This window comes from Abramis brama (genome assembly GCF_963993115.1).
Source record: "Abramis brama genome assembly, chromosome: 20".
NCBI lineage: Eukaryota > Metazoa > Chordata > Actinopteri > Cypriniformes > Leuciscidae > Abramis > Abramis brama.
In genome coordinates this window covers 25,816,541-25,843,025 of record NC_139982.1, presented here as the reverse complement: position 1 = coordinate 25,843,025, position 26,485 = coordinate 25,816,541, and the positions used below count along the sequence as shown (strand labels likewise).

The following is a 26,485-nucleotide window of genomic DNA, read 5'->3' as shown; positions in this document are numbered from 1 at the left end:
GGATTAATTTCCCCATAAGCGCCAGATAACTGACACAATGCGAGTGAACCGTATCGAAAGGGAACGTTAATGGTTACTCAACGTAACCTTGGTTCTCTGAGATAATGGGAACGAGCATTGCGAGTTTTGTTTTTTGGGTTTTTTGCGAGAGGCGTCTATTCTCACCACTGATCTATATAAATCAGTTGCCGTTTCTTAATATGCATTCTTGTCTATACTTGTGTTCTTGTGAAAGATTTCATTGGTCATGTTAATCACACTGCTGATTTCCTACACAATGCTATGCTACAGCTAATGCTAACCCCTAACCCTACACCCTAACCTTAACCAGTGAAATTGACTGCAGGGCGGGATTTGCACTGAATAGCGTGCTAAAGAAAATGGCAGTTTAGGAGCCGGGCTGTCCGTAACTCTCCAACCAGACCTCACCAGACAATGGGACCTTTTTAGTTGCACTCGGCGTCACTACCCCGCTTTTATCCTGCAAATCTTGAGCCCGGGACACCCCTGTTGCTTAGAACACAGCGCTAGAGTAAAGCGTTCCCATGCGCTGCACTGGGATGGCTTGTGGTGTTTTCCCTCTTATATTGTTGAGCAGAGGATCAAACTCCGGTCCGAACGGATCAACTGACCAACATTATAGACTATATTGCTCTCTAAAAGCTTGAATATTCCATATGTCTTCCTTTGTTTATATTAATTTAAAACAAAATTATTCAAAACTTGAAAAAATCTACACTGATCCTTTTAAGTCAGCTTCATGTTGATTTAATTCAGTTCAATATCAGTGAAAATGTTTCAAAGATAATCAATTATGAAACTAAGTTGATTTGGCTATAAAGCACCTCTGCAGAAAATAGTGGTATCATCATCCTGCTTAATTCAGTTCAAGTTTTGTACTCATCCAATAGTGTCAGTGCAGTCATCAATAATAGGCATAAGTGTCTTTTAAACCCCAGCTAAGCAATGCAGAGGTGACAGTGAAACCCAAACGCCCCCAGGTGACGGAGACCGAGAACTGTTATCCTGAGAAGTATTATTTTGTGTTTGTTATTATTATTTTAACTCTTCTATTTTCATTCTTGCTGCAACCGCTGTTACGTTTATTATTATTTTTTACAATAGGCCAGTCATTACAAAATATTTTATGAGTTGAAAAATAAATAACTGCATTTGTCATCTCTGAAGAGTGTTTTCAATCATATAAAGCATGGAACCTATTTCTCTTAAAATTATTTATGATATTTTACACTTGCTATTAATCTGTTACTTTTCCAAAATAAACTTTTTGTCATTTACTCACTCTCAAGTTTTTCCAAACTGGTATGACTTTATTTCTTCTGTGGAACACAAAATAACATATTTTTAGAAATCTCTTTTAGCATTTGATGAAAGCATGAAGCCAGCATCTTAAAGTTTATTGAAATTCTGTGATATTTAACTGTGTATTAATAAAGGCTAGATTAATACAAATGTTCAAAGTGTTGTGCAATAATCATTAATCTATGGTTTATGTCCTAAATTTGTTCAATTGATTTGTTCTTAAATGTTAAGGCCTCCTTAATCCCATCAAATGTATTTTGTTGCAGTGACAGTAGAAGGCTATTCGACAGGATGATTTTTCTAATTTTGCATAGGCTAAATATCTTTTTTATTTTATTTAATACTGCTCTTCAGAAGCTTCATAACATATTTTAAATGTTTCCCAGACTACAAAATAAGTACAATTTGCCCTTACAACCAGATATCCCCAATGTTCGTCTTCACTCCCTACTAAACAAAACTTATGCTGACACCTGGTGGTGTGGATGCAGTATCACCAAACGTTTTCAGTATGTTCAATATAGTATGTTGGATGACATCAAAGTTGGATATTATGATTCAGAGACGAAAAGCTACATTCCAATACTACGAATGAAGACGAAGAGGTACCGTTGATCACATACGTTATGGCATTATGGAATTTGTAACCTTTCATTCTGGGAAGACTTGCAGGAAGGTTTGAGAACAAAACAAAAGGTGTGTGCCACTGGAAAACATTGAGTGATATTGAGTGACATTGAAACAAATTTTGCATGAATCATGAATCATGCATGCAATGCTGTAATTTCTTAAAAAAAATAAAATAAAAAATGTAAGCTACTAAAGTAATAAACATAAACTGAAATGAAAAAATGTGGGTGGTATTTGTTTAGAATATTCTTCTCAATCTTAACAAGCCCTGTGGTTCATCAGATCAGAATTTGTGTGAGGTGTCAGACAATGACAAACCTGGGCAGTTGATCACAAAGATTGCTTTTGATGGCTCCACTACAGATAAAATGCATTTTATTGATAACACATTAACATATCAAGGCATGGATAAACTGACAACACTACATCTAGAGATACACAAATGGTGTTATGCTACTGTTTACTGCATGCTGCACAATAGGTCTCAGAAAGTACCTCAAAAAGAAAAGAACCTAAGGAAAGAGAGGAGGGAAGTATCCACTGTGTTTCTCCCATCTTCTGAGACTGTAAAAAAGCCATTTTTTTCAATGCAAAATTGAACCTAAAAATGGCTTTTTTCACAAGTGAATAAGTGCTTATAACCTTCAAAAATGTTGATCATCAAGCTCAGGTGATAAAACTAAATATTACTTGTAAGAATTAATAAAATGCTGTGGAAGGAGTCTAAATTCTGTTTCTTCAGTGAATACAAGTATTGTATCATTCATTATATGAATTCCCATATTCATTAGTCATTTTTCCCAAGTGAAACCCAATGTCAGGCTCCTCAAGAAAGAACTGTCTCCACAACAAACTGGACGTCACTTTAGGTAATGTGCTCTTACAGAAAACACAAACAACAACATACATAATTTTTCATTTTTTGGATGAACTCTTCGTTTAAGAGAAATCCAAAATAAATATTCGAAATATATTGTCAAAAACAATAATTCCTTTTTAATTCCTTTGTTTAGACTCCTTTAAAAATGGCTATTCTACTCCAAGTAAGTACTTTTAGTCACTACCTTATTTGTTATTTGTTAAAGTTCTGCTTGTCTTTTCACTAACTGTTTAATTTATCTTTTGTCCTCATACAACACATTGTGGTCAACACAAACAATTTTTTATACTCGTTGCACGAGAACCTGTAGTTAATGTAGGCTCTTGTTTTGATCATGGTTTCTGACGGAATGTCACAAAAGACTATTTTGGCATCTTATTTTTTTTTTTTTGACAGATGTTTGTGCTAAAATAGCCTGCACCGAGTTTCTGTTACGAAAAGCTACAATGAATGCGCACGATGAAAGGAATTGAGAAACAGAAACTGTCTTTAATATCTCCACAGGGATAACTCAGGAGAAATCAAACACAACCAGGTTAATACTGACAATACAGGACAGAGGAATTAAGGAAACACAGGGCTTAAATATGTATACATAAGGAGCGTAATCAGTGTAAAAAACAGGAAAACTAAATAGGGAACACAGGCATGCAGACAAACAGAGGAACCAAACACTATGATATGACCAAAACATTGTTCACTTATTTGTGTGGAAGTGTTAGTATCTGGCATGTGGCTTAAAAGTCACAGTGCAGGGGATATTTATACCGCTTTCCCATGTGAACATGTTGCATTTACTTCCCAATCTCATCCTCCAATGCAAGCACATCTTTAGTGATCCAATATCTCAGGTTCAGTTCCATTTAAACTTTTTCTTTTTTCTTTAATGTTTTATCATTATGCTATGAATGTTTCTGACAAATGTGAAAGTCAAGTCCTTTTTGTGGTTCAAAGTTTGTCAATCAGAAACATTTTTTTTTTTTTTTTTTTAATGACTGGCTAAATAATTAAAAGCTGTGAAGCTCAGTGAACAATTAATATAACTACACAAGGGTGGAATGAGGGTTTATTTCAAAGCTGATCATCTGCCAGTGAGTTTTATTTTTGCCAAATCTTCACACCAAAAGTGAAATGAAAAAGCCTCAAGCTGAAGGAAATACAAATTCACACCTGTACAGTAGAGGACGCTCAATACTCTTAAAAAAAGAAAGAAAGAAAGAAAGAAAGAAAGAAAGAAAGAAAGAAAGAAAGAAAGAAAGAAAGAAACACAAATGTTATGTTTATCTAAAGTAATTTTTGCTTGTTAGTATTGAATTGGATCATCGAAGGTCAGCAGCAAAGACATTGGTAAATAAAGTTTGATTAAACACATGCAGTATATTTGTGTAATTTAAGATATTTAATTATTGCAGGTTTTGGTAATATTCTCAGTTTCCATATTACTTTTTATTTTAAGGAATACTCAGTCTGTTTTTGTTCAAGTGAGATGCATGCTCACATTTACTCTAGAACTACAGTAACCATCATGCTTAGGCACAACGCCTCTTTTCGATGTCTCTCAACATGGGGACAGGAGAGCTGTCAGTCAATAAATGGAAAGCAAACTTATTTGAGTAATGCAAGTTACTTAAGTATTAGTAACTAAGATATTTTGTTGTATTTTTTATTTTGTTACTTTACTAGTTACTTGAAAAAAAGTAATCTGATTACATTACTTGCGTTACTTGTAATGCGTTACACCTCCGACTTGAAATTATGCGTTTCTATTGCAACAATATCAACGGCAATATGAATCTGCAGCGGTCAGTTGATAGAGGTCATGTACAAGTCGGAACTCTCAGAAAATTCCCAGTCTACAAGTTCTAATTAAGAGTTCTATGAGGACATGAAAGCTTTTTACAAGTTGTAATGTCATAATTACGGTAATTACGATATGGCGTTAAGTCCTATACACAACTGACTGCAAACTGCCTCCAACGCCTGACTTCCTATGATCAACTCCTGAGGATGAAATCAAGTCCCTCCCTACATTTTTTTTTTCTTATTCAAGTAGCCTTTTCACTCAAAAAAATACTAAAGTAACTTCTGTATCAACTTTTATATACATTTTTGTTAATTGTGTTGTTGTTTTCCATTTTATGTTATATCATAGGCTCTCACTCTCTCTGTTTGCCTGAAATGTACACTTTATGAAATCAAAACTGACAATTATTTTCTGATTGTAACATTTTGGAGAAAGATTTGTAAATGTAATTGTTTTAAATTAACTTTATCAACTAAATGTTTATTTAAAATAAGAGTTAAGTTAATTCAGACAGGTTTTTTTTTTTTTTTTTTGTAACGTTACTTGCACTCACGAGCGGTCAGGGATTCACTGTCGTCGTGGTAACACTCATCCGGGTAACTAAAACCAGCTCTACTTTCATGCCTCTCATATATCACACCGCTCTGGTTTCATGATTTCATATAAACACAACTACCGCCATCTTGCGCAATCAATTGGATTTACTTGTGACTTTACCTGCCCTTGTTTTTTTCTTTTTTTTTCTTGACCCATCTCAACTAAGAAGAAAGATAAGTTTTCTTACTGTACATTCATTAAAGTAAAATCTGAAGAAAATGTTTAAACAACACAATAAAGTTTGAATGTCTCGACACAAAGCAACATATTAGTAGATGAGTGAAGAAATAGGCCCATACTCTTTTAAACTGTCAGTAAAATCTACCAGTGGTCTGGTCTGGTTTCAGACAAATGTGAAAGGGGAAGTCAAGGCCTGTTTATGGTGTAAAGTGTCTATTCCAGAAGCATTCATTTTTTTCATGACTAGCAAAAGATTAACAGCTGAAAAGTTCAGAGAACACACTCTCTAACTACCCACAAGTGTCGATTATTTCAGTGTTGATCATTTACAGGTGAGCGCAGACTGACAGCTTACAGTATGTGTGTCAGCAATATGGACAACATTCTTCTTTTTCTGCTTTCACTTCCAATGGCTGCTCCAAAAGGTAAGACTTCAAAATACTTATTTCATATTTTACTTAAGTTGGAATATGGAAAGGCCTAGTTGATCAAAAGCTAAACAGAACAACAATGTGCTTCCAGTGGCCTATTGCAAGTCTGAAAAGCGCATATAAACAAATTTGGATGAAAACAAAAGCATATGAATAGTCTATGTGAGCTAGACATTTGAGGTTTTAATATTTGATGTTATTTTTAAGCATGTGATTGACTGAGTTAAGAGACTTAAACCTTTATTTTTCTAGTGCTGCCTGCTTAATATATACAGATTTTGATTTTGTTTTGTTTGTACAGATTTGTCAGTCAAAGACTGAGTAAACGAAACTCGTGAGTAAATGTACATAATGGCTTCAAAATTTCCTGGTTGCATAGCAACTGTTCATTCCATAAAGAACTTTGTGAGGAAGCAAAACTTCTATCTTTTCAGTTGCGGTAGATCAAGGCATATGTATTTTTACAGTCTTGTGTATACATATTGAAAATAAATTAGAAATATAGTTACAAAACGTACTTAATTAAATTAACATATTAAACACATGGGAAACATTTTAATTCCAAACAGCAAATAAAAATAGGTCACAAAATAATATAGAACTAAATAACACAGACAAACAACTAGATTGATAAAAAACATCATAACATTTCATATATAAATTGGAAAATGTTTCCATCCATTCAATCCATTTTATGTTATTTTTCACAGGCTCTCACTCTTTGTGGATGCTTGCAACATACATCAGAGGACAAACGCCATTTCCTGAATTTAGCTATGTAGGGATTGTGGATGATGTCACAGTTCTGTACTATAACGGAGAGACGAAGACTCTCATTCCAAGAGGAAATACAACAACTGAAGACGACATGTTTGATTTAAATGCTCTCGTCAGAATAAGTGACAACATACAATCATCTTTTACGGAAAAATTGGTAGTAGCAACAAAAAATTTAAATAAAACTTACAGTAAGTACAATCAAAAATGTGTGACATATTAATAGAAACATTTTATAAATTATACAAAAGCAGTCTTTTAGGCAATAATAATAATAAAGTTTTATCATTGTTATGAATCACTATGATTGTTGTTGTTTTAGGATTCTAAATAAACTCTACCTTAAAGCTTTATCTCTTCATTAAAGGTGTTATTGCCCTTCAGAGGCTGGTTGTGTGTGAACTGAGAGATGATGGTGAACCGGGACAAATGATCACACGAGATGCTGTCAGTGGCTCCACCACAGATGAGTTGCTTTATGTTGACAAGAACTTCACATACCAGGGTAATTTAGACGTCTCGACCCAAGTGCTGAATATTCATCTTAAAATCAGCAAGTGGAATCATGAACATTTATACCAACCATTCTGCATCAAAACACTCAAGAGGTATCTTGAAAAAAGGAGAAATCAAATCAATAGAAAAGGTGCGATGACCAGCTAAATTACTGAATAACAAGTGTTCTCTTTTACATTTAGAATTTTTCAGGCCTATATAAATAATATTTTTCTGTTACCTTTTTTCCACAGTGAAACCCAAAGTCAGGCTCCTCCAGAAAGAACTGTCTTCTGGGTCTCGTGTGAGTTGTTTGGCAACAGGATTTTACCCTCGTCACATCAACCTGACCCTGTTCAGAGATGGACAGCCTGTATCTGATCATGAGATCACTGGAGGAGATCTGCTGCCCAATGGTGACGGGACGTACCAGATGAGGAAGAGTCTGGAGATCAGTGCAGACAAACACAAATACAGCTGCTCTGCCACACACCTCAGTCTGGACAACAAACTCCACGTCACTTTGGGTAATAGGATTTTTCAGAAAACATAATTTAACAATCAAAACCAAAATAATTAAAGTTAATCTCAGAGTCTGTGATTCATGTTTCAGAGTATGATCACGGGGAACCATTTATATCAGTGTTTCCTTCAGTTCTGACGGTTTTGGCTCTGATGGTGTTTGGAGTGGCAGCTGCTGTAATTGCATGGAAAAGACAATGTGCAGGTATGACAAGAACTGATGTATATATATATTTTTTAAGCAAAATAAGAATTTGAATATAAGAATAATGATTTTTAGACTGCACCACAAACTTTATATTCTGGCCCTTAACGCTACCCTAATGTACGGGATATATATATATATATATGTATTATGTATATGTACTGTATATGCTTGGTACTGAACAGTCAATCAACCAATCGTCTTTTTGGGTTTTAGATTCCATTAAAAGTGGCTATTCTATTGCTTTTGGTACGTACTTTAATATGTTTTTTTTTTATTATTATTAAATATACAGCACTGAATAAAATGAAATTAATTATAGTAAGATTGCTTTTTTTTTCATTCATTGTACACTCATTAAACATTCAATTTAATTTTCAGCATCTGAAGAAAGTGTGACATCAACCTTGTCAGTGTCATGAGACAAATCAACACTACTGAGTGGAGAAACGTCTTTTAAACAGCCGACAAAATATATTCTGGCAAAGTGTCATAAGGTTTCTTTTTTTCAAGAAATCATATTCTCTTTTTCCCCACAAATTGTGCTCCTGCACAGTCCTCACTATAAATCACTGATTGCATGAAGCCTATGATGTCAAGACTATCTTCAATTGTCATTGTAAATCCTTTGATTTGTTGTCCTAAAATGCAAAGTTGTGGAAAAGTTTCAGACAAATGTATATAAATAACCATTAGCACACCAATAGTTTTAGTAATTTAATTGTTGGTGTTTTTATGGTGTAATATCTGTGCATATTATCCTTTAATGTCATACATTTTATTATTGGAATATAAAAAGTTTGTGCTTAGTCATGTTTGTATTGTAAATTCTGAGAAATACAACCACAAAGATGGTATTAATAAAGTGATACATACTTTATATGTTTGTGTTTTAAACATCTTAGTGATCCAATATCTCAGATTTTGTTCTGTAAAATCAATGTTTGCTAAAACACACGGTCACAGACTGACATCTGTCTGGAGGATCAGACATGTTTAAAACATGTCCACATATCTACATAGCACTTTTATATTAGTTTTAGTGTTATATTAATATTAAAATATTATGTTAATTTTGTTATTACAAATGTTTCTGATGTCTTACTGCCATTAAGGTCACTGACTAAAGACTTCCACCTTTATTGTGTAGCCTACAATAAAATTCATATAATGAGCTGTAATTTCTCTTGAAGAAGATTAAACATTAAATTGCATCATAAAAATGTCTTGCCCCGCAAAACAACATGAGCAGAGAAACACCTTCAAACAATGAACACAATTTTGTCAGTAACCCAAATCCCAAATACAGTTACTAAATTGTTGCTGCAAGACAATAGTTATGGTCTATGTCTCTGGTAGAGACCAATGTTAGTCATGGAAGGTTTCAGACAAATGAGAAAGGGAAAGACAAAACCTGTTTGTGGTGCAAAGATCGCCTAACAGACAATTATTATTTTTATTGCTAGCTAAATATTAAAAGCTTTAAAGTTGAGTCAAAACACTCACTAACCAAGGGTGGAACAAGTTTATTTTCAAAGTTGTGAGTGTGTCAGAAATATGGACAAAAGTTTTCTTCTTTTTCTGCTTTTGCTTCCAATAGCTGCTCCAAAAGGCAAAATTTCAAAAGAATTCAATTAAATTTTGCTAGCTCTTAGAATCTTCTTTGGACACGTCTCCTCAATCAAACCTCACTGCTTGCTTCTACAAGTTTTAAGTGTACTTGCATGCTGAGTTGTTCATCAATATACAGTAGCTAAATAGAACAACCATGTGCTTTCAGTTTATCATTGTAAGCCTGAAAAGCACATAAAATGGAATTGTAAATAAAAACAAACTGATTACTCTAGACTTTTAAAGTTTGGTGTTATTTTAAGATGGAGTTAAGAGTTTTTGGCCTGTTTAATGAATGTGCTATTTGTTTCTTCAAATTAGAAATAAAAATACATGTTATGAAACCTTTAAATGGTTCTTTTAACACCTTTTTGACTCTCGAGAGTCTGCGACTGCGTATTTAGAATTCGTAATTAGAACCAGAATGGTTCTTCTATGGCAGGGATAGGCAACTCCGGTCCTGGAGGGCCGCTGTCCTGCAGAGTTTAGCTTCAGCCCTGATAAAAACTCACCTGCCTGTATCTATCTAGTAATCCTGAAAACATTGATTGCCTTGTTCAGGTGTGTTTAATTAGGGTTGGAGCTAAACTCTGCAGGACAGTGGCCCTCCAGGACCGGAGTTGCCTATCCCTGTTCTATGGCATTGCTGCAAAAACCACCCTTTAGAACCTTTATTTTTAAGATTGTATGTGCAAAATAAAAGAGCAGGCAAAAAGTACCTGGATGACCTATTCTGAAGTGTACATATAATGGACACTTTACTAATGAGGCCACAGTAGAGAATTTGTGAATTGCATGCAGTGTAACAACTCAACTGACGCTGGCAGGTCACGTGATAATAAACATGGATGTATACATCCAGATTACATTAATACTACACTCATACTATATAGAACATACTTTTTTAATGGTTGCAAAGTTGCTTTGTTCAAAATAAGTATACAAACTCTAGAGAGTATGCGATTTCAGACGCAGCCCTAGATATATCCTCAAGGAATTTTTATTAATGCTTTTTAACTTCCTTTCATGTTCTAGCATCATCTAAAGGTGATTATTCCTCTGCTTCGAGTGAATCATTTGTTTTAAATATTATTTTTGTATTATTATTATCATATCAGAGTGCAGTAAAGAGTAAAATGTATTGTTTACAATCACAGTTGATTACTGGATGCTATAAATATTATATTTATTTTGTAATTTAATAATGTATTAGTTTTCATTTACACATTCTGTTGACTAATCAAAATTTGATTTCATTTTCAGCATCTGAAGAAAGCACTGACAAAAAATCAACACATGAAGCATGAAGAGGAAGTTACACAGATGATTGAAGCATTAAGTAAATGAATGAACTAAGAACCTCTTCCAATTGTACATTTACATTTATTCATTTAGCTTTTATCCAAAGCAACTTACAAATGAGAACAATAGAAGCAGTTAAACTAACAGTAGGACAACGATATGCAAGTGCTATGACCCTTCTCAGTTTAATCTAACTCAGTAAAAAAAAAATTTTTTTTTTTTTTTTAAATTATAGAACAAAATAGAATATAATAGTAGAGAAAGTGTTAGTATTACTGGATCAAGTGCTGTCGAAAATGAAGCGTCTTCAGCCGTTTCTTGAAAGTGGCTATATGGACTCAGCAGCTCTGGTTGAGTTGGGCAGATCATTCCACCAGCAGGGAACAGTCATGGTAAAGTTCAGAGAAAGAGATTTTGTGCCTCTTTGAGATGGCACCACAAGACATTGTTCGCTTGCAGAGCGCAAGTTCCTGGATGGCACATAAGTCCGAAGTAAAGAGTTAAAGTAAAATGGAGCAGAACCAATGGTTGTTCTGTAGGCAAACATCAGTGACTTGAATTTGATGCGAGCAGCAACTGGCAACCAGTGCAATTTTGTGAGGAGAGGAGTGACGTGCTCTCTTCGGCTCGTTAAAGACCACTCTAGCTGCTGCATTCTGGATCAGTTGCAGAGGTTTGACCGTGCAAGCTGGAAGACCTGCCAGGAGAGCGTTACAATAGTCCAGTCTGGATAAAACTAGCGCTTGGACAAGGAGTCGTGTAGCATGTTCTGATAGGAAGGGCCTGATCCTCCTAGTGTTGTATAAGGACCGTCAGTTCTAGCAATGTGGTCTGTGAAGTTCAGTTGATCATCAATTACCACACCAAGGTTCCTGGCTGACCTTGATGGAGTTATGGATGACGAGTCTAGCTGAATGGTGAAGTTGTGATGAAGTGTTGGGTTGGCCGGGACCACGAGTAGCTCAGTCTTCGCAAGGTTTAGTTGAAGGTGATGGTCCTTCATCCAGCCAGAAATGTCTGTTAGGCAGGCTGAGATACGATCAGCTACCGTCGGATCGTTGGGCTGGAATGAGAGGTAGAGTTGTGTGTCATCAGCGTAGCAGTGATAGGAAAAGCCATGTTTCTGAATCACAGATCCTAGTGATGTCATGTAGATGGAGAAGAGAAGTGGTCCAAGCACTGAGCCTTGAGGCACTCCAGTAGCTAGAAGTTGGGTCTTAGACACGTCACCCCTCCACGACACCCTGAAAGACCTACCTGAGAGGTAAGACTTGAACCATTGGAGTGCGGTTCCCGAGATGCCCTTCATCTTTAGGATTGACAGGAGGATCTGGTGGTTAACTGTGTCAAAGGCAGCAGACAGATCCAGCAGGATGAGAACTGAGGATTTGGAAGCTGCTCTTGCCAGTCTCAGAGCTTCAATTACTGAGGGCAGGGCAGTCTCAGTCGAGTGTCCGCTTTTGAAACCAGACTGATTGTTGTCCAAGAGGTTGTTCTGTGTAAGGAAGGAAGAGATCTGGTTGAAAACAACTCGTTCAAGTGTTTTGTGCGACGAATGGAAGGAGAGATACCGGTCTGTAGTTTTCCAGAAGTGCTGGATTTAGAGTGGGTTTCTTAAGCAGTGGGGTTACCCGAGCCTGCTTAAATGCTGTGGGAAAGGTACCAGTGTGAAGAAAGGTGTTTATGATGTGTGTGAGTGCAGGTACAACTGAGGAAGAAATGGCTTGGAGTAGATTAGTGGGAATAGGATCAAGCGGACAGGTAGTAGGGCGATTGGAAAGGAGGAGATTGGAGACTTCTGCCTCTGAAAGTAGAGAGAAGGAGGGTAGAAAGTGTGTGTTAGCTGGTAAAATGTGTGTGTCAGTTTGTGGATTGGTAAATTGGCCGCTGATGGTGGTTGTTTTATTTATAAAGAATGTAGCAAAATCGTCAGCTTGATGATGAAGGAGGAGGAGGGTTGAGAAGAGAGGAGGAGGTTTTGAAAAGCATGCGAGAGTCAGAAGAATTGTTAATTTTGTTGTGATAGTAAGTCATTTTAGCAGTAGAGATATTAGCAGAGAAGGAAGAGAGGAGGGACTGATAAAGACCAAGGTCAGTAGGATCTTTCGATTTGCGCCACATCCTCTCTGCACCCCTGAGTTTAGAACGATGTTCGCAGAGAACATCAGATAACCAGGGGGCAGAGGGGGTGGTGCGGGCTGGCCTGGAGGAAAGGGGGCAGAAGTTGTCCAAGCAGGATGTTAAAGTGGAGAAAAGATTATCAGTTGCACTGTTAGTATCTAGTGTTGAAAGCTGATCAGGTGGAGGAAGTGTGGATGAGACCAGAGAGGATAGGTGAAAGGGTGAGAGTGAGTGTAGGTTTCGCCGAAAGGTGACCTGTGGAGGAGTGTGTGTTGTGTTCTGAGGCAGGTTGAGAGTGAGGAGGAAGTGATCTGAGGTGTGCAGTGGAGTGACCAGTGTATGGCAGTAGCGTGTGTAAATAAGGTCCAATTTATTACCTGATTTGTGAGTAGCCGCAGTAGATACTCGTTAAAAAAGATTGTAAAATTAAACTTAAAATCAAAATGATTGGATTATTGTAAAAAGGAAAAAATAGTAAATAACTCATATATATTGTACATATACAATCGTGTGATGACAAACAAATCTCTTTTAACATTTTGTACAATATATCATATAGGATTGTGCATCTCTCTCATGTGTTGTGTTGAATCACTGAAAGCTGTGAATGTTGGACAGTTATTGTCCGATATTGTGTTTGCATTGTTTCGCATGTTAGCCTTACATTCTGACTTTGTAATAAATCTGATGTTATGTGGTATTCATCTTTGTCTTAAGTGTTACAGTTTCTAATATTGATTTTTTTAAATTCACACGCTGCAAACATGGCACATATTTCTCTTAAGATTATTTACAATGTTTTACACTTTGCTATCAGCTGATACCTAGCGTTCACATCATGAGCTCCATTCACTACGACTGAGCTCCATTCAGTCACTCAAACTACATTTGTTACATGTTTGTAATATGGTATAGTTTATAAATTGACTTTTGTCTTGGTTTTACACATATCAACTATATCTGTTCATTGCTATTCACTTACATTCCACATTCTTTGTTCAGTTGTTTTGTATTGCTACAAATAGTCCATTAATAGTGGATGCATATTTATAAGACCGGCCACACACCTCAGTCATCATGGACAACAAACTAGATGATTACTAAACTGAAATGAATGTTAAATCATTCAGTGAGTCTATATAGAATAGATCTGATGATTCACAAAAATACAAAAGGTATTTTAATTCATGATGCAATATTACATATTTTACTTTTATTTTATAGCTTCAAACCAATCTTGAAGTTTGTGATTTTTATTCAGCTCAAATTAAAGAAATGTTTCAGCTACACAAAATGACCTCAAAAAGCAACATCAATTAAAGTTTTCTATAGGTCAATACAAATGTTTACTTAATGTTTTACGGTCGATAATCATTAAAATATCTTGGATTGATAGACCTAAATATTGATAGATAGATATCTTGATCTTTTCTTTCAGCACCCATAACACTGATTTAAAAAAAAAAGATTAGCTATATTAACAAGATAAAAGTTTATAAAAAAAATGTATAGGCCTATATTAATTATAACCACACACACGCAGCTTTACAGAAAGTGCATGAGTCCATATTACAATTTAGAGTGATCTGTTATCAAAAAGGAAACTGTCTAAGTCATATACAAAGTCACAGCTAAAAATATATTCATTTAAACAATGTAATTTAATGCAGAAACAATGAGCTCATTGAAGTAAATGTGGCAGAGTGGGGGCTAAAAGAGCAAAGCTAGACAGCAAGGAAGTTAACATTAAATAAACTGATAAGATTTTCAATGTAGCCAACTACGCCACCTTGGGACTTTCGCCCAAGGATATACTCAGACAACACAGGTTCGTTTCTTTGGCAAAGAGGACTGAGACGGTTCTGACAATTAAAAACACAACAATTTATTACAAAATCTTCTCACATTGAAAAAACACATTCACTAATAAATACCTTCCAAACATTTACCTCTTAATTACCTACATGTTAGCACAAAAAGGAAGGCATCACTAATAAATACCTTCCAAACATTTACCTCTTAATGACCTACATGTTAGTACAAAAAGGAAGGCATTTAAATTACAATTAAATTAAAATAAAATAAGAAAAAAAAAAAAAAACAAAGACCGGGGGTTAATCGAAGACACTAACAGGAGAAAGAATCTCTGACCCACCTTGTAAGTAATCACTCACTACACCCACACGTTAGTGTCCCACACTACAAAGGCAATGAAACAAATCCACACTCAAGTGTGTTTAACACTGCACCCCAAATAGAGGTGGGCCAAATTACCCCCGTTCAGATGTCCCAGAGAGAACCCACTTAAGTTACAGATTCCATAAAAATAAATAACCAAAACAAATTTATAAGGGAGACAAAAACAGCAGCGTAGTTTGGGGTCCGTGTATCCTGCTGATTACAGATGCACTTACACGGCTCTGAGCTGGAAGCACGCCGTTACCCAGCTAGAAATTTTTTGTTCTAAAAATGTTCTAAGAACATTATCATGTATTGTTCTATAAATGTTTTCAGCGGCTAGTTTTAGTTTTGTTCTCAGAATGTTCTTTTAAAAGTTTGGAGAACATTCTTTAAAAACATTATTAAAATGTTTAGTAGTAACATTCTTTTAACATTATTCTCTAACGTTCTTAGAAAGTTTTCAGCGGCTAGTTTTAGTTTTGTTCCCAGAATGTTCTTTTAAAAGTTTGGAGAACATTCTTTAAAAACATTATTAAAATGTTTAGTAGTAACATTCTTTTAACATTATTCTCTAACGTTCTTAGAAAGTTTTCAGTGGCTAGTTTTAGTTTTGTTCCCAGAATGTTCTTTTAAAAGTTTGGAGAACATTCTTTAAAAACATTATTAAAATGTTTAGTAGTAACATTCTTTTAACATTATTCTCTAATTTTCTCAGAACGTTTTCAGCGGGTAGTTTTATTTGTGTTCCAAGAATGTTTTTTTAAATGTTTAGAGAACATTTTCTAAAAACATTATTAAAATGTTTAGTAGTAACATTTTTATAACATTATTCTCTGACGTTCTTATAATGTTTTTAGCGTGTAGTTTTATTTTTGTTCCCAGAATGTTCTTATAAATGTTCGGATAACATTTTTTTAAAAACATTATTAAAATGTTTAGTAATAACGTTCTTATAACATTATTCTCTAATGTTCATAGAACGTTTTCAGCGGGTAGTTTTATTTTTGTTCCCAGAATGTTTTTTTAAATGTTTAGAGAACATTTTCTAAAAACATTATTAAAATGTTTAGTAATAACATTCTTATAACATTATTCTCTAACGTTCTTATAATGTTGTAAGCGGATAGTTTTATTTTTGTTCCCAGAATGTTCTTTTAAATGTTCGGATAACATTATTTAAAAACATTATTAAAATGTTTAGGTGTACCATTCTTACAACATTATTCTCTAACGTTCTTAGAAAGTTTTCAGGGGGTGTTTTTATTTTTGTTCCCAGAATGTTCTTTTAAAAGTTCAGATAACATTTTTTTTTACAACATTATAAAAATGTTTAATAATAATATTGTTAGAACATTATTTCTCCTAAAAGGTAGGATAACATTCTCTAAGAACACTCTAAAAATGTTTTGTGATGATGACCTTCTATAAATGTTTAATCATAACATTTTTAGAACATTATCCCTTTATTCTTATAAAGTTTTTAGCAGGAAGTTTTATTTTTATTCTTAGAACGTTCTTCTAAAAGTTAGGATAACATTCTCTAAAAATACTCTTAAAAATACTACTTAACATTCTTATAAATTTTTTAGTGGGAAGTTTTATTTTTGTTCCCAAAATGTTCTCTTAAACATAAAAAATGCTTAGCTATAACATTGTTAAAACATACAATTTTATTAATCTCTAAAATAAAACAAAAATCTAACAGGTTTATGAATGGCATTCACATAAATTATTAGAAGTTCTGCGTACAGTAGATGCCCAACATTAAATGAAGAACTCAGTAAAGTCCAATGTGCAATCACACGTCTTGACTGCTGTTTGCTCAGAGCGCTCATCATCAGTCTTTGGTTGTCTTGGTTCTTGCAGAAAAAGAATAAAGTCATCTGCATTAATAGGTGTTCTACTGTTCTTCTCTTCTTCTTTTTCAGCTGCTATCCCAGTTAGCAGAATTGAGCTCCATTCTCTGTGTGCATGGTAGAGTTTTTCCTCATAGCCTATAAAAGAAGATCATGCAACAGTGTAAACAAAAATAATACAAATACATATTACATATTAAGATCACAAGCAATATTGACTTTGAAAACTTTCAAAATTAGCCAGCCTAATTATTAATCAGAAATTAATTAGATTAGTTTATTTAAAAGTATAAATATGATACCTTATGAGTATCTATTTTGTTTCTGTAATTTAAAACATATACTTAATCCATTATATACATGTTAAAGGGATACTCCACTTTTTTTGGAAATAGGCTCATTTTATAACTCCCCCAGAGTTAAACAGTTGAGTTTTACCGTTTTCGAATCCATTCAGCCGAGTTTCTGATATTTAGAAGAATGTCAGTAACCAGACAGTTTCTGGTCTCATTGACTTCCATAGTATATATTTTTTCCTACTATGGAAGTCAATGAGACCAGAAACTGTCTGGTTACTGATATTCTTCCAAATATCAGAAACTCGGCTGAATGGATTCGAAAACGGTAAAACTCAACTGTTTAACTCTGGGGGAGTTGTAAAATGAGCCTATTTCCAAAAAAAGTGGAGTATCCCTTTAATAACACAACTAGAGGCTAAATTATTTTAACAAACTACAAACTTGGCTTGAGAAGTGTGAACCTCGAACTCAGGTAGCCTTGAGCACAGCTGCAGCATGTCACAGCACTGCCCACGATGCTTTTGCTCTGATGTAACAGCTCATTTTCATCAGTTATATTGTCTATGGATTGTTACATTTCTTACAGATTTCTGCTTGTTTTAAATCAGATACAGATAAAGTAGTACTGCATTTGAGATAGAACAATTTCTAGTGTGATTTAATCATACCTGTGAATCGTCTCTTTGCTATTAGCTAAGCTGTAAGTTTTAGTTACTTCAAAAGCAGAAAGAAAAATATGCTATAACTTCTGTTTCTTATTGAGAAATCACAGGACAGTGTTGACACTAACTTTTTGTGCTCCAGTAGGTTTCTGTGTGCGCACAATCTGCATGTTAAATGTGAGCTACTGTCTGTGCATATGAAAGCTTGTTTCCGCCATGGAATACAATTTTTAAAAAAGGTAATTGCGAATCACAATTCAAACTTTTTTTTCTCAGAAGTGCGAGATATAAACTCGCAATTGGCCATTTGAAAGTCAGAATCACAGGATAAATTAGTAAAACCTGAGAAAAAAAAGCAATTCTGGCTTATTTTTTTTTGCTGTCGTTTCTATATGAGAACATTAATGCACTTCATCAATACAGCTGCTCTGAGAGTCACTTCAGCAGCATTTTAGCTTCATTTGAGAAAAACTATCATCATATCATAAAACACAGAGAAACTCAAAGGTCTACACGGCAATCCGTCAAATAAAAGTTTGGTTTAACCTTTGAAGAACGTTTTGCTTAAATCATTACATTTTAAATAATTGGTTATAGCAATTTAATTAAACCATTCAAATGGAATCAAGAAAACAAAAAAAAATTTACTTTTGGGAGATGCGAGAGCGAAGTAGTCCAGTGATAATTAACAGGCAGCCATGGTTAATGCAATTTGCAAAGACCCGCCCCCTTTAGTTACTGTTGCTATGTCCAACAAGCCATGGCGCTCTCACGCCACACATCATGTTGTCACGCAATGAAAAATACATTGCGGATCACAGAAAAAACGCTGAAACGTTTAAACGCAGAGACAAGACAGAGCAGGTTACTTTTGATATGAAAGTTGAAACAAAGTCTCAACGTTTAATTTGTGTAATTTTTTTAGAAAAAAATATTTTTGGTAAAATAAAAATGTAAAAAATACCTGTCAATCAAACTCCCTCGAAGGGTGAATTCTGAGGGGAGTAAAAAAGACAGCTCACAATTCTGATATTTTCTTGCAATTGTGTGTTCTTGCCTCACAATTCTGAGAGAAAAAAAACAACTGTAATTTTACTGATTGAAACAGACAGTAAAACAGTGGACTTCAAAGATTTCTTATTCTGTAGCTCCCTGTGGGATTTTTTTGACAAGTCCATAAAAATGCATCCATCCATGATAAAAGTACTCCACACGGCTCTGGCAGGTTAATAAAGGCGAAAGGTGAAGCGAAGTGATGCGTTTGTGTAAGAAACATATCCATATTTTATATTTTAGGGCTGGGAATCGATTAAAAAAAGTAACTGATTATTTACACAATTTGCTGTAATTAAATGCAATTAATTGCATTTCCCCCAAGCTTGTAATCATCAATATTTAAACTTAGAATAACCTAATTAAACAACAAAAAGGAAAAAAAGGAACAGAAAATAGCCCTGTATTAAAATAATATTAAACATCAATATATCAATATATTATTATTTTCAATAATCAATCAACATAATAAATTTAACAATTTATTATTATAAATTTTTTTTTCTAATTATCAAAATAAAACATAGTCCTACAAAGCTATTATTACAAGAGCATGTGATCAGAGCAGGTAATTTTACCATTGTTGTCAGCATGACTATACCAGCTCAGTAGGGCTATTTCACAGAAGTCTACTACTGAGAAATTTCACGTTATTTGACTTTGCTTTTCCAGTGCGTGATCGGTACATGATTGGAGCGTTTGGGCCGTTAACGACAGAGCAGAACATTGAGCAAAGAGCTCAATGTTTGCTCAGTGTTGTGTGTGTGTGTCAGTGCGCCGACACACACACACGGAATGGAGAGCGCGGAGCGGAAAAGACCCGCTCATGAAAGCTGCGCGAGAATAAAACCTGATCGCCAAACACGGAGGGGCGGGACGGCATATTTTGCAGCCTTTTCCGCAACAGGAAGTCATTAAAATGAGGCAAAAAAAGTGCTGCGTTAATTGCATTTTTTTTATAAACTCGTTAAGCATCTCAAATTAATCGCGAAGATTAACGTGTTAATTCCCCCAGCCCTACCATATTTATAATTTTATCGACTTAAATAACTAGCTTCCAGCAGACAGCCATATGCAAGTCAAATTACGCCCAAAGAGTTAGTCAACGCATCGATACGCATATGTGCCTGCAAGGCTACGCATCGCTACACTTCGGCCGCCATATGCGTCTATGAGTAGAAAAATGTGTCGTCCCAGTTTTTGATACGCGACGCACCGTTGTATGCAATACTATGCGTTGTTGGTGGGGGCAAAAGTGCAAGTTGCTTGCGTCCGACGTGTTGACTATAAAAGGCTCTTGTCGGTGCATGACATAGGAGTAGCATAAGCTTTGACGGCTCTCGCGGTTCAAACAAACAGGGCTAGGCAATAAATTCAAGCTCCTCCCACATTTCTCTTTATATGATTCTCTTTAATGATAATTTTTCTAAAAATCTCTGTGGAAAGAAAGTCAGATATAAATCTGGGACAGATATAAATCTGGCACGAGGGAGAAAAAAATAGATCATTTTTATTTTGGAGTGCATTGTGCGTTTAAAATTGACTACGGTTTTATAAAATGCAGTGGATACTTACTAGTGATGGACTTGTTTCTCTGTTGGTGCCTGTTCTGCTCCGTAAACATTGGTCCAATGCTTGATCTTAAGAAAATGTAAAAAGTGTGTTAATGTGTGTTAACAGACTATTGATCTGGGTGACATAGGACCATTTTTTATGTTTTCCTTAAGTGTTAGGCTATATAAATCTGGAGAACCCTTACTAACATTAACCATGGTTTTGCAACACTAACTAAATGGTAATAAATTATTGTAATCAATCCACCATAAAAATATTGTTTCTACACTTTACTATAATAAAAACCATGGTTAATTTAGCAAAGGACCCTGGGAACATGTCCTAAAAAGAACAGCTCATCCAAAAAATAGACTCTCTATCGTTATTTACCGGTACTCCATGTTGTTCCAAAACTGTATGAATTTATTTTGTATAACCTTAATTAAGATATCTTGAGAAATGACTTCACTGTTTTTTTTTTTTTTTTTCATAAAATGGGTTCCAATGTTGTTTAATTCCCAACATTCTTGTATTTCAGAGAAGTCATACAGGTTTGAAAATAATTTCATTTTGAAAGGACATTTATGTTATGTATAAAGACACAATGTTCTCAGTTCACTCATTGTAAAGCTCCTATGCTGAGGTTTATTTTATTTTATTTTTTCAAAATGTTGCAAGTAAAATGTTCTAATTGTGTTAACTTGTCACATTAGAAGAACGTTTTATGAAGAACATTCAACATCTCATCTCTCAATGATATCCTCAAAACATTTCCCTAACGTGACAGAGAGAATGTTCTTCTTTTGTTATCATGAAACATTGGGACAATGTTATATTGAGATCATTGTACAACTTTAACTTTAGCAACATTCCCAAAATATGCTCAAAATGTTGCAAGTAGAATGTTCTTCTTTTGTTATCATGAAACATTGGGAACATTTGTTTCCATAAAATGGGTTCCAATGTTGTTTTATTCCCAACATTCTTGTGTTTCACAGAAGTCATACAGGTTTGAAAATAATTTCATTTTGAAAGGACATTTATGTTTGGGTCAGCTAGGCCCATAAAAACTCATATCAAGAAGACAGGTACAATTTTGACTGGAGGGTTTGGACCAGTGTGCCTTTGAGCAGAGTTTACATGTTCTGCCTCTATTTCACGTGTATTTTACTATGACAATACTCACCGCAACTGAAGATCATGTGGCTGGATAATTTATTCCCAAAATTCCTGGATAATGGGAAACACACACATACAGCAATATTATTAGCTATTTGTATTTACTTACTAAAAGAGACATAAAAAGCTTGCAAATTTTTACTCACCAGCTCAAAAACATATTATGATGATGACTCATCATTTTGACGGTAACGTTAGGCCGATATCCCGCGATCATTCAAAAGCCTAGTTTTCATAGTGTGGTTCGAGTTCCTCTCTGTATAAAGACACAATGTTCTCAGTTCACTCATTGTAAAGCTCAGACTATGCTGAGGTTTATTTTTATTTATTTTTATCAAAAACTAACTTAGCTGACAATATTTAGCCTAACGTTACACATGCAGCCTGAAACATTGACATAATATCGATATTGCTCTAGTCGCATTTAAAATTAGCTTCTCAATTTAACACACTATATTTTGATGTAGCAGAATGCATTTTTATATAAAATAAAGTTATTTACCTTCCGCAGATTGCAATATGTCCGTTACACGTAGGCTACGTTGTTAAAATTCGTTGTCCATTTACATCCCGCAACTCGCTCAAAATAAAAATGTAACAGTACGATGCAAAATAATCCATGTTTTAAACAATGTAAAAGCCACAGAACCGAAGGAGGCTAGTAGGCTACTGAAGATCCTCCCGAGCAGCAGCAGCGCGCACACACACACAGACTCTAACAGACGAATATTCAAACTTCAAACTTGACCAGTAAAAGGCGCGCATAGCTGCCATTGGCCAGATTCCTGGATGACAGTCTGAATAGCCAATCATGCTCAAAACAACTCGAAGAGACAGCCAATAATGTGGTAACATTGCAATTACAGGAAAAGATTACATGTTTTAAAAGAAAGAATATGAAAAAAATGTGCACGGCTATTTATTTAGTTGTATTTGTAAGCTGGCTGTTATATTTAATCAATTGGTTAAATGGTGTCTTCATTGCAGTGCATGATAAAAAAAAAATAAACTTACAATAACATATAAATAATAATAATAAATTACACAAATAATATATACCATGTATAACAACATATATTTACCACTGCTCTGCCAAACAGCAGTTTAAAAGAGCAAACATATTATATATTAAACAGAGCAAACATTGCATATGTAGGCTATTCATATACAATTCTGTATACCTACCTACATGAAAAACTAATGGATTGGTATCATGGTAACATTAGAGTTACATTCATGTGACCCATAATGATCCTTTTGCACTTTAACAAAATATTGACCTTTCCTTTAGAAACACTCTTATGCCTAATAATGTCAACTTGCTTTTCACCCTGTGTGGCACAGTTACACAACCTGTTGGTTTAGGGTAAATCCTCTGTCCAACACAACACTTTGGTAACATTGGCATAATTCTATACAAGTTACAACATATACCCCGGGTTTCACAGGCAAGGTTTAAGCCTGTAGTCCCAGACTAAAATGCACGTTTGAGCTGTTTTACCTGAAAGCAACTTGCACTGACATATCTTAAAATATGTCAGTGCCATTGTTTTGTCTCAAGATGCACACCAGTAATGTTTCTTTTTCTTTTTTCTAAGGCACATTTTTAAAAGCTAATTAAATGCACTAAGGCCTAATCCTGGCTTAATCTAAACTCTGTGAAACCGGGTCTGGGTTAGAAATTAAGGGTTGAGGTTAACCCTAACCCTAACCCTTGTCTACAGACTTTTATTTAACAGCATGGATACTCCAAGGTGTTGACTGCAGTGGTTAGGCCTTTAGCGTTGATACAGGACGAATAACTTCTTACTGTGACAGTCTGTAATGTATTTTAGCAAAGAGTGTTTGTATGGATTGTCCCTAATTAAGCTAGAGCTATTGGTGCATTCAAGTCATGTCATAAAGATCGTATTTACAAGTTGAACGCCACCACAATGATGAGAATATGAGTAGGAAGCTCAGGATTTTCTTTAACCCCGATCTTGAAGAGTTAGGGGTGTGTCAGTGGGAAACATTGTGGGATACCACTATACTTAGGTATTCAGCAGTGACAATGAAGTAAGCTAATGCCTGCACAAAATATGATAGCATTAATATGTAACAGTATAATATGTGATGATAAAGTTTACAGTGGCTTCATTAATTTAAAACATTAAACAAAATTGTAAAACCTCATGAATACAAACTTCCCAGGAGGACTTAAATGCACCATATGTTCCATCGTGAACCCTGTTGGCCTGCTGTCTGACCAGCAAGCTCAATTTAACAATAATTGTGTAGTTTGATTGCTAAATGTTACATTTAAAATGTTCTAGTTTTGTTAACACGTCACATTACAAGATTTTTTTTTAAAAACACTCATCATCTCAGGTCTCAGTGATATACTCAAAACATTTTACGAACGTTGATTTGATAATGTTCCTCCTGTTATTATGGAACATTGTGCCAATGTTTTACTGAGAACATTATATAATCTGTTATCTCAACAACATCCTCAAAACATCCTTAAAATGTTGCAATTAAAATGTTCTAATTGTGTTAACACATAACATTACAAGAACGTTTTATAAAGAACATTCAACATCTCATCTCTCAATGATATCCTCAAAACATTTTCCTAATGTGACAGAGAGAATGTTCTTCTTTTGTTATGACAAAACATTGGGACAATGTTATATTGAGATCATTGTACAAACTTTAACTTTAACAACATTCCCAAAATATCCTCAAAATGTTGCTAGTAGAATGTTCTTCTTTTGTTATCATGAAACATTGGGACAATGTTATATTGAGATCATTGTACAAACTTTAACTTTAGCAACATTCCCAAAATATGCTCAAAATGTTGCAAGTAAAATGTTCTAATTGTGTTAACTCGTCACATTAGAAGAACATTTTATAAAGAACAATAAACATCTCATCTCTCAATGATATCCTCAAAACATTCTACAAATGTGACAGAGAGAACGTTCTTCTTTTGTTATGACAAAACATTAAGACAACGTTATTTTGAGATCATTGTACAAACTTTAACTTAAACAACATTCCCAAATATGCTCAAAATGTTGCAAATAAAATGTTCTAATAGTGTTAACTCGTCACATTAAAAGAACGTTTTATAAAGAACAATAAACATCTCATCTCTCAATGGTATCCTCAAAACATTTTCCTAATGTGACAGAGAGAATTGTTCTTCTTTTGGTTTTATGAAACATTGGGACAATGTTATATTGAGATCATTGTACAAACTTTAACTTTAATAACATTCCCAAAATATGCTCAAAATGTTGCAAGTAGAATGCTCTAATTGTGTTAACTCGTCACATTAGAAGAACGTTTTATGAAGAACATTCAACATCTCATCTCTCAATGATATCCTCAAAACATTTTCCTAACGTGACAGAGAGAACGTTCTTCTTTTGTTATGACAAAACATTAAGACAACGTTATTTTGAGATCATTGTACAAACTTTAACATTAACAACATTCCCAAAATATGCTCAAAATGTTGCAAGTAAAATGTTCTAATAGTGTTAACTCGTCACATTAAAATAACGTTTTATAAAGAACATTCAACCTCTCATCTCTCAATGATATCCTCAAAACATTTTCCTAACGTGACAGAGAGAATGTTCCTCTTTTGTTTTTATGAAACATTGGGACAATGTTATTTTGAGATCATTGTACAAACTTTAACTTTAACAACATTCCCAAAATATGCTCAAAATGTTGCAAGTGGAATGCTCTTCTTTTGTTATCATGAAACATTGGGACAATGTTATATTGAGATCATTGTACAAACTTTAACTTTAACAACATTCCCAAAATATGCTCAAAATGTTGCAAGTAAAATGTTCTAATAGTGTTAACTCGTCACATTAAAATAACGTTTTATAAAGAACATTCAACCTCTCATCTCTCAATGATATCCTCAAAACATTTCCCTAACGTGACAGAGAGAATGTTCTTCTTTTGTTATCATGAAACATTGGGACAATGTTATATTGAGATCATTGTACAAACTTTAACTTTAACAACATTCCCAAAATATCCTCAAAATGTTGCAGGTAAAATGTTCTAATTGTGTTAACTCGTCACATTAGAAGAACGTTTTATAAAGAACAATAAACATCTCATCTCTCAATGATATCCTCAAAACATTTTCCTAACGTGACAGAGAGAACGTTCTTCTTTTGTTATGACAAAACATTAAGACAACGTTATTTTGAGATCATTGTACAAACTTTAACTTTAACAACATTCCCAAAATATGCTCAAAATGTTGCAAGTAAAATGTTCTAATTGTGTTAACTCGTCACATTAGAAGAACGTTTTATAAAGAACATTCAACATCTCATCTCTCAATGATATCCTCAAAATATTCTATAAATGTGACAGAGAGAATGTTCTTCTTTTGTTTTTATGAAACATTGGGACAATGTTATATTGAGATCATTGTACAAACTTTAACTTTAACAACATTCCCAAAATATTCTCAAAATGTTGCAAATAAAATGTTATAATTTTGTTAACTCGTCACATTAAAATAACGTTTTATAAAGAACATTCAACATCTCATCTCTCAATGATATCCTCAAAACGTTTTCCTAACGTGACAGAGAGAACGTTCTTCTTTCGTTATAATGAAACATAGGGTCAATGATATTTTGAGATCATAGTACAACTTGTTATTTCAGAAACATTCCCAAAACATCTTTTGAATGTTGCAGTTAAAATGTTATATCTTAGTTTTCATATAACGTTATAGGAACATTTTTTTAAATGAGAAAACATCCTTAAAATGTTCGGTAAACATTACATTC

General features: G+C 34.3%; 1 protein-coding gene and 1 long non-coding RNA gene across 3 annotated transcripts; one reads left to right on the top strand and one right to left on the bottom strand.

Moving 5' to 3' along the window:
- The first annotated feature begins 5,681 nt into the window (after window positions 1–5,681).
- Window positions 5,682–8,723, top strand: LOC311070903 (major histocompatibility complex class I-related gene protein-like). Its single transcript, XM_084095017.1, has 7 exons — window positions 5,682–5,839; window positions 6,556–6,813; window positions 6,990–7,268; window positions 7,372–7,644; window positions 7,731–7,844; window positions 8,061–8,093; window positions 8,226–8,723. Exons 1-7 carry the CDS (start codon window positions 5,773–5,775, stop codon window positions 8,264–8,266), a joined length of 1,065 nt encoding a protein of 354 aa, XP_083951143.1. The 5' UTR covers window positions 5,682–5,772; the 3' UTR covers window positions 8,267–8,723.
- Window positions 8,724–16,706: 7,983 nt separating this feature from the next.
- Window positions 16,707–23,314, bottom strand: LOC311071100. 2 transcript variants are annotated; one of them, XR_014603748.1, is made up of 6 exons: window positions 22,165–23,314; window positions 21,809–21,918; window positions 21,670–21,713; window positions 20,505–20,569; window positions 18,841–18,942; window positions 16,707–17,053 (listed from the first exon to the last, which is right to left on the bottom strand). It is a non-coding gene; the product is annotated as an uncharacterized lncRNA (long non-coding RNA). The 2 variants fall into 2 exon arrangements; XR_014603749.1 differs by lacking the exon at window positions 18,841–18,942 and having other exon boundaries at window positions 22,165–23,279.
- Window positions 23,315–26,485: the final 3,171 nt, after the last annotated feature.

Bases quoted from the DNA above. Each gene is read 5' to 3' on its own strand.
- LOC311070903 (XM_084095017.1), top strand. From the start codon at position 5,773: ATGTGTGTCAGCAATATGGACAACATTCTTCTTTTTCTGCTTTCACTT. The intron at 5,840-6,555 runs GTAAGACTTCAA...TATTTTTCACAG, and splicing joins TCCAATGGCTGCTCCAAAAG to GCTCTCACTCTTTGTGGATG. The intron at 8,094-8,225 runs GTACGTACTTTA...TTTAATTTTCAG, and splicing joins TGGCTATTCTATTGCTTTTG to CATCTGAAGAAAGTGTGACA.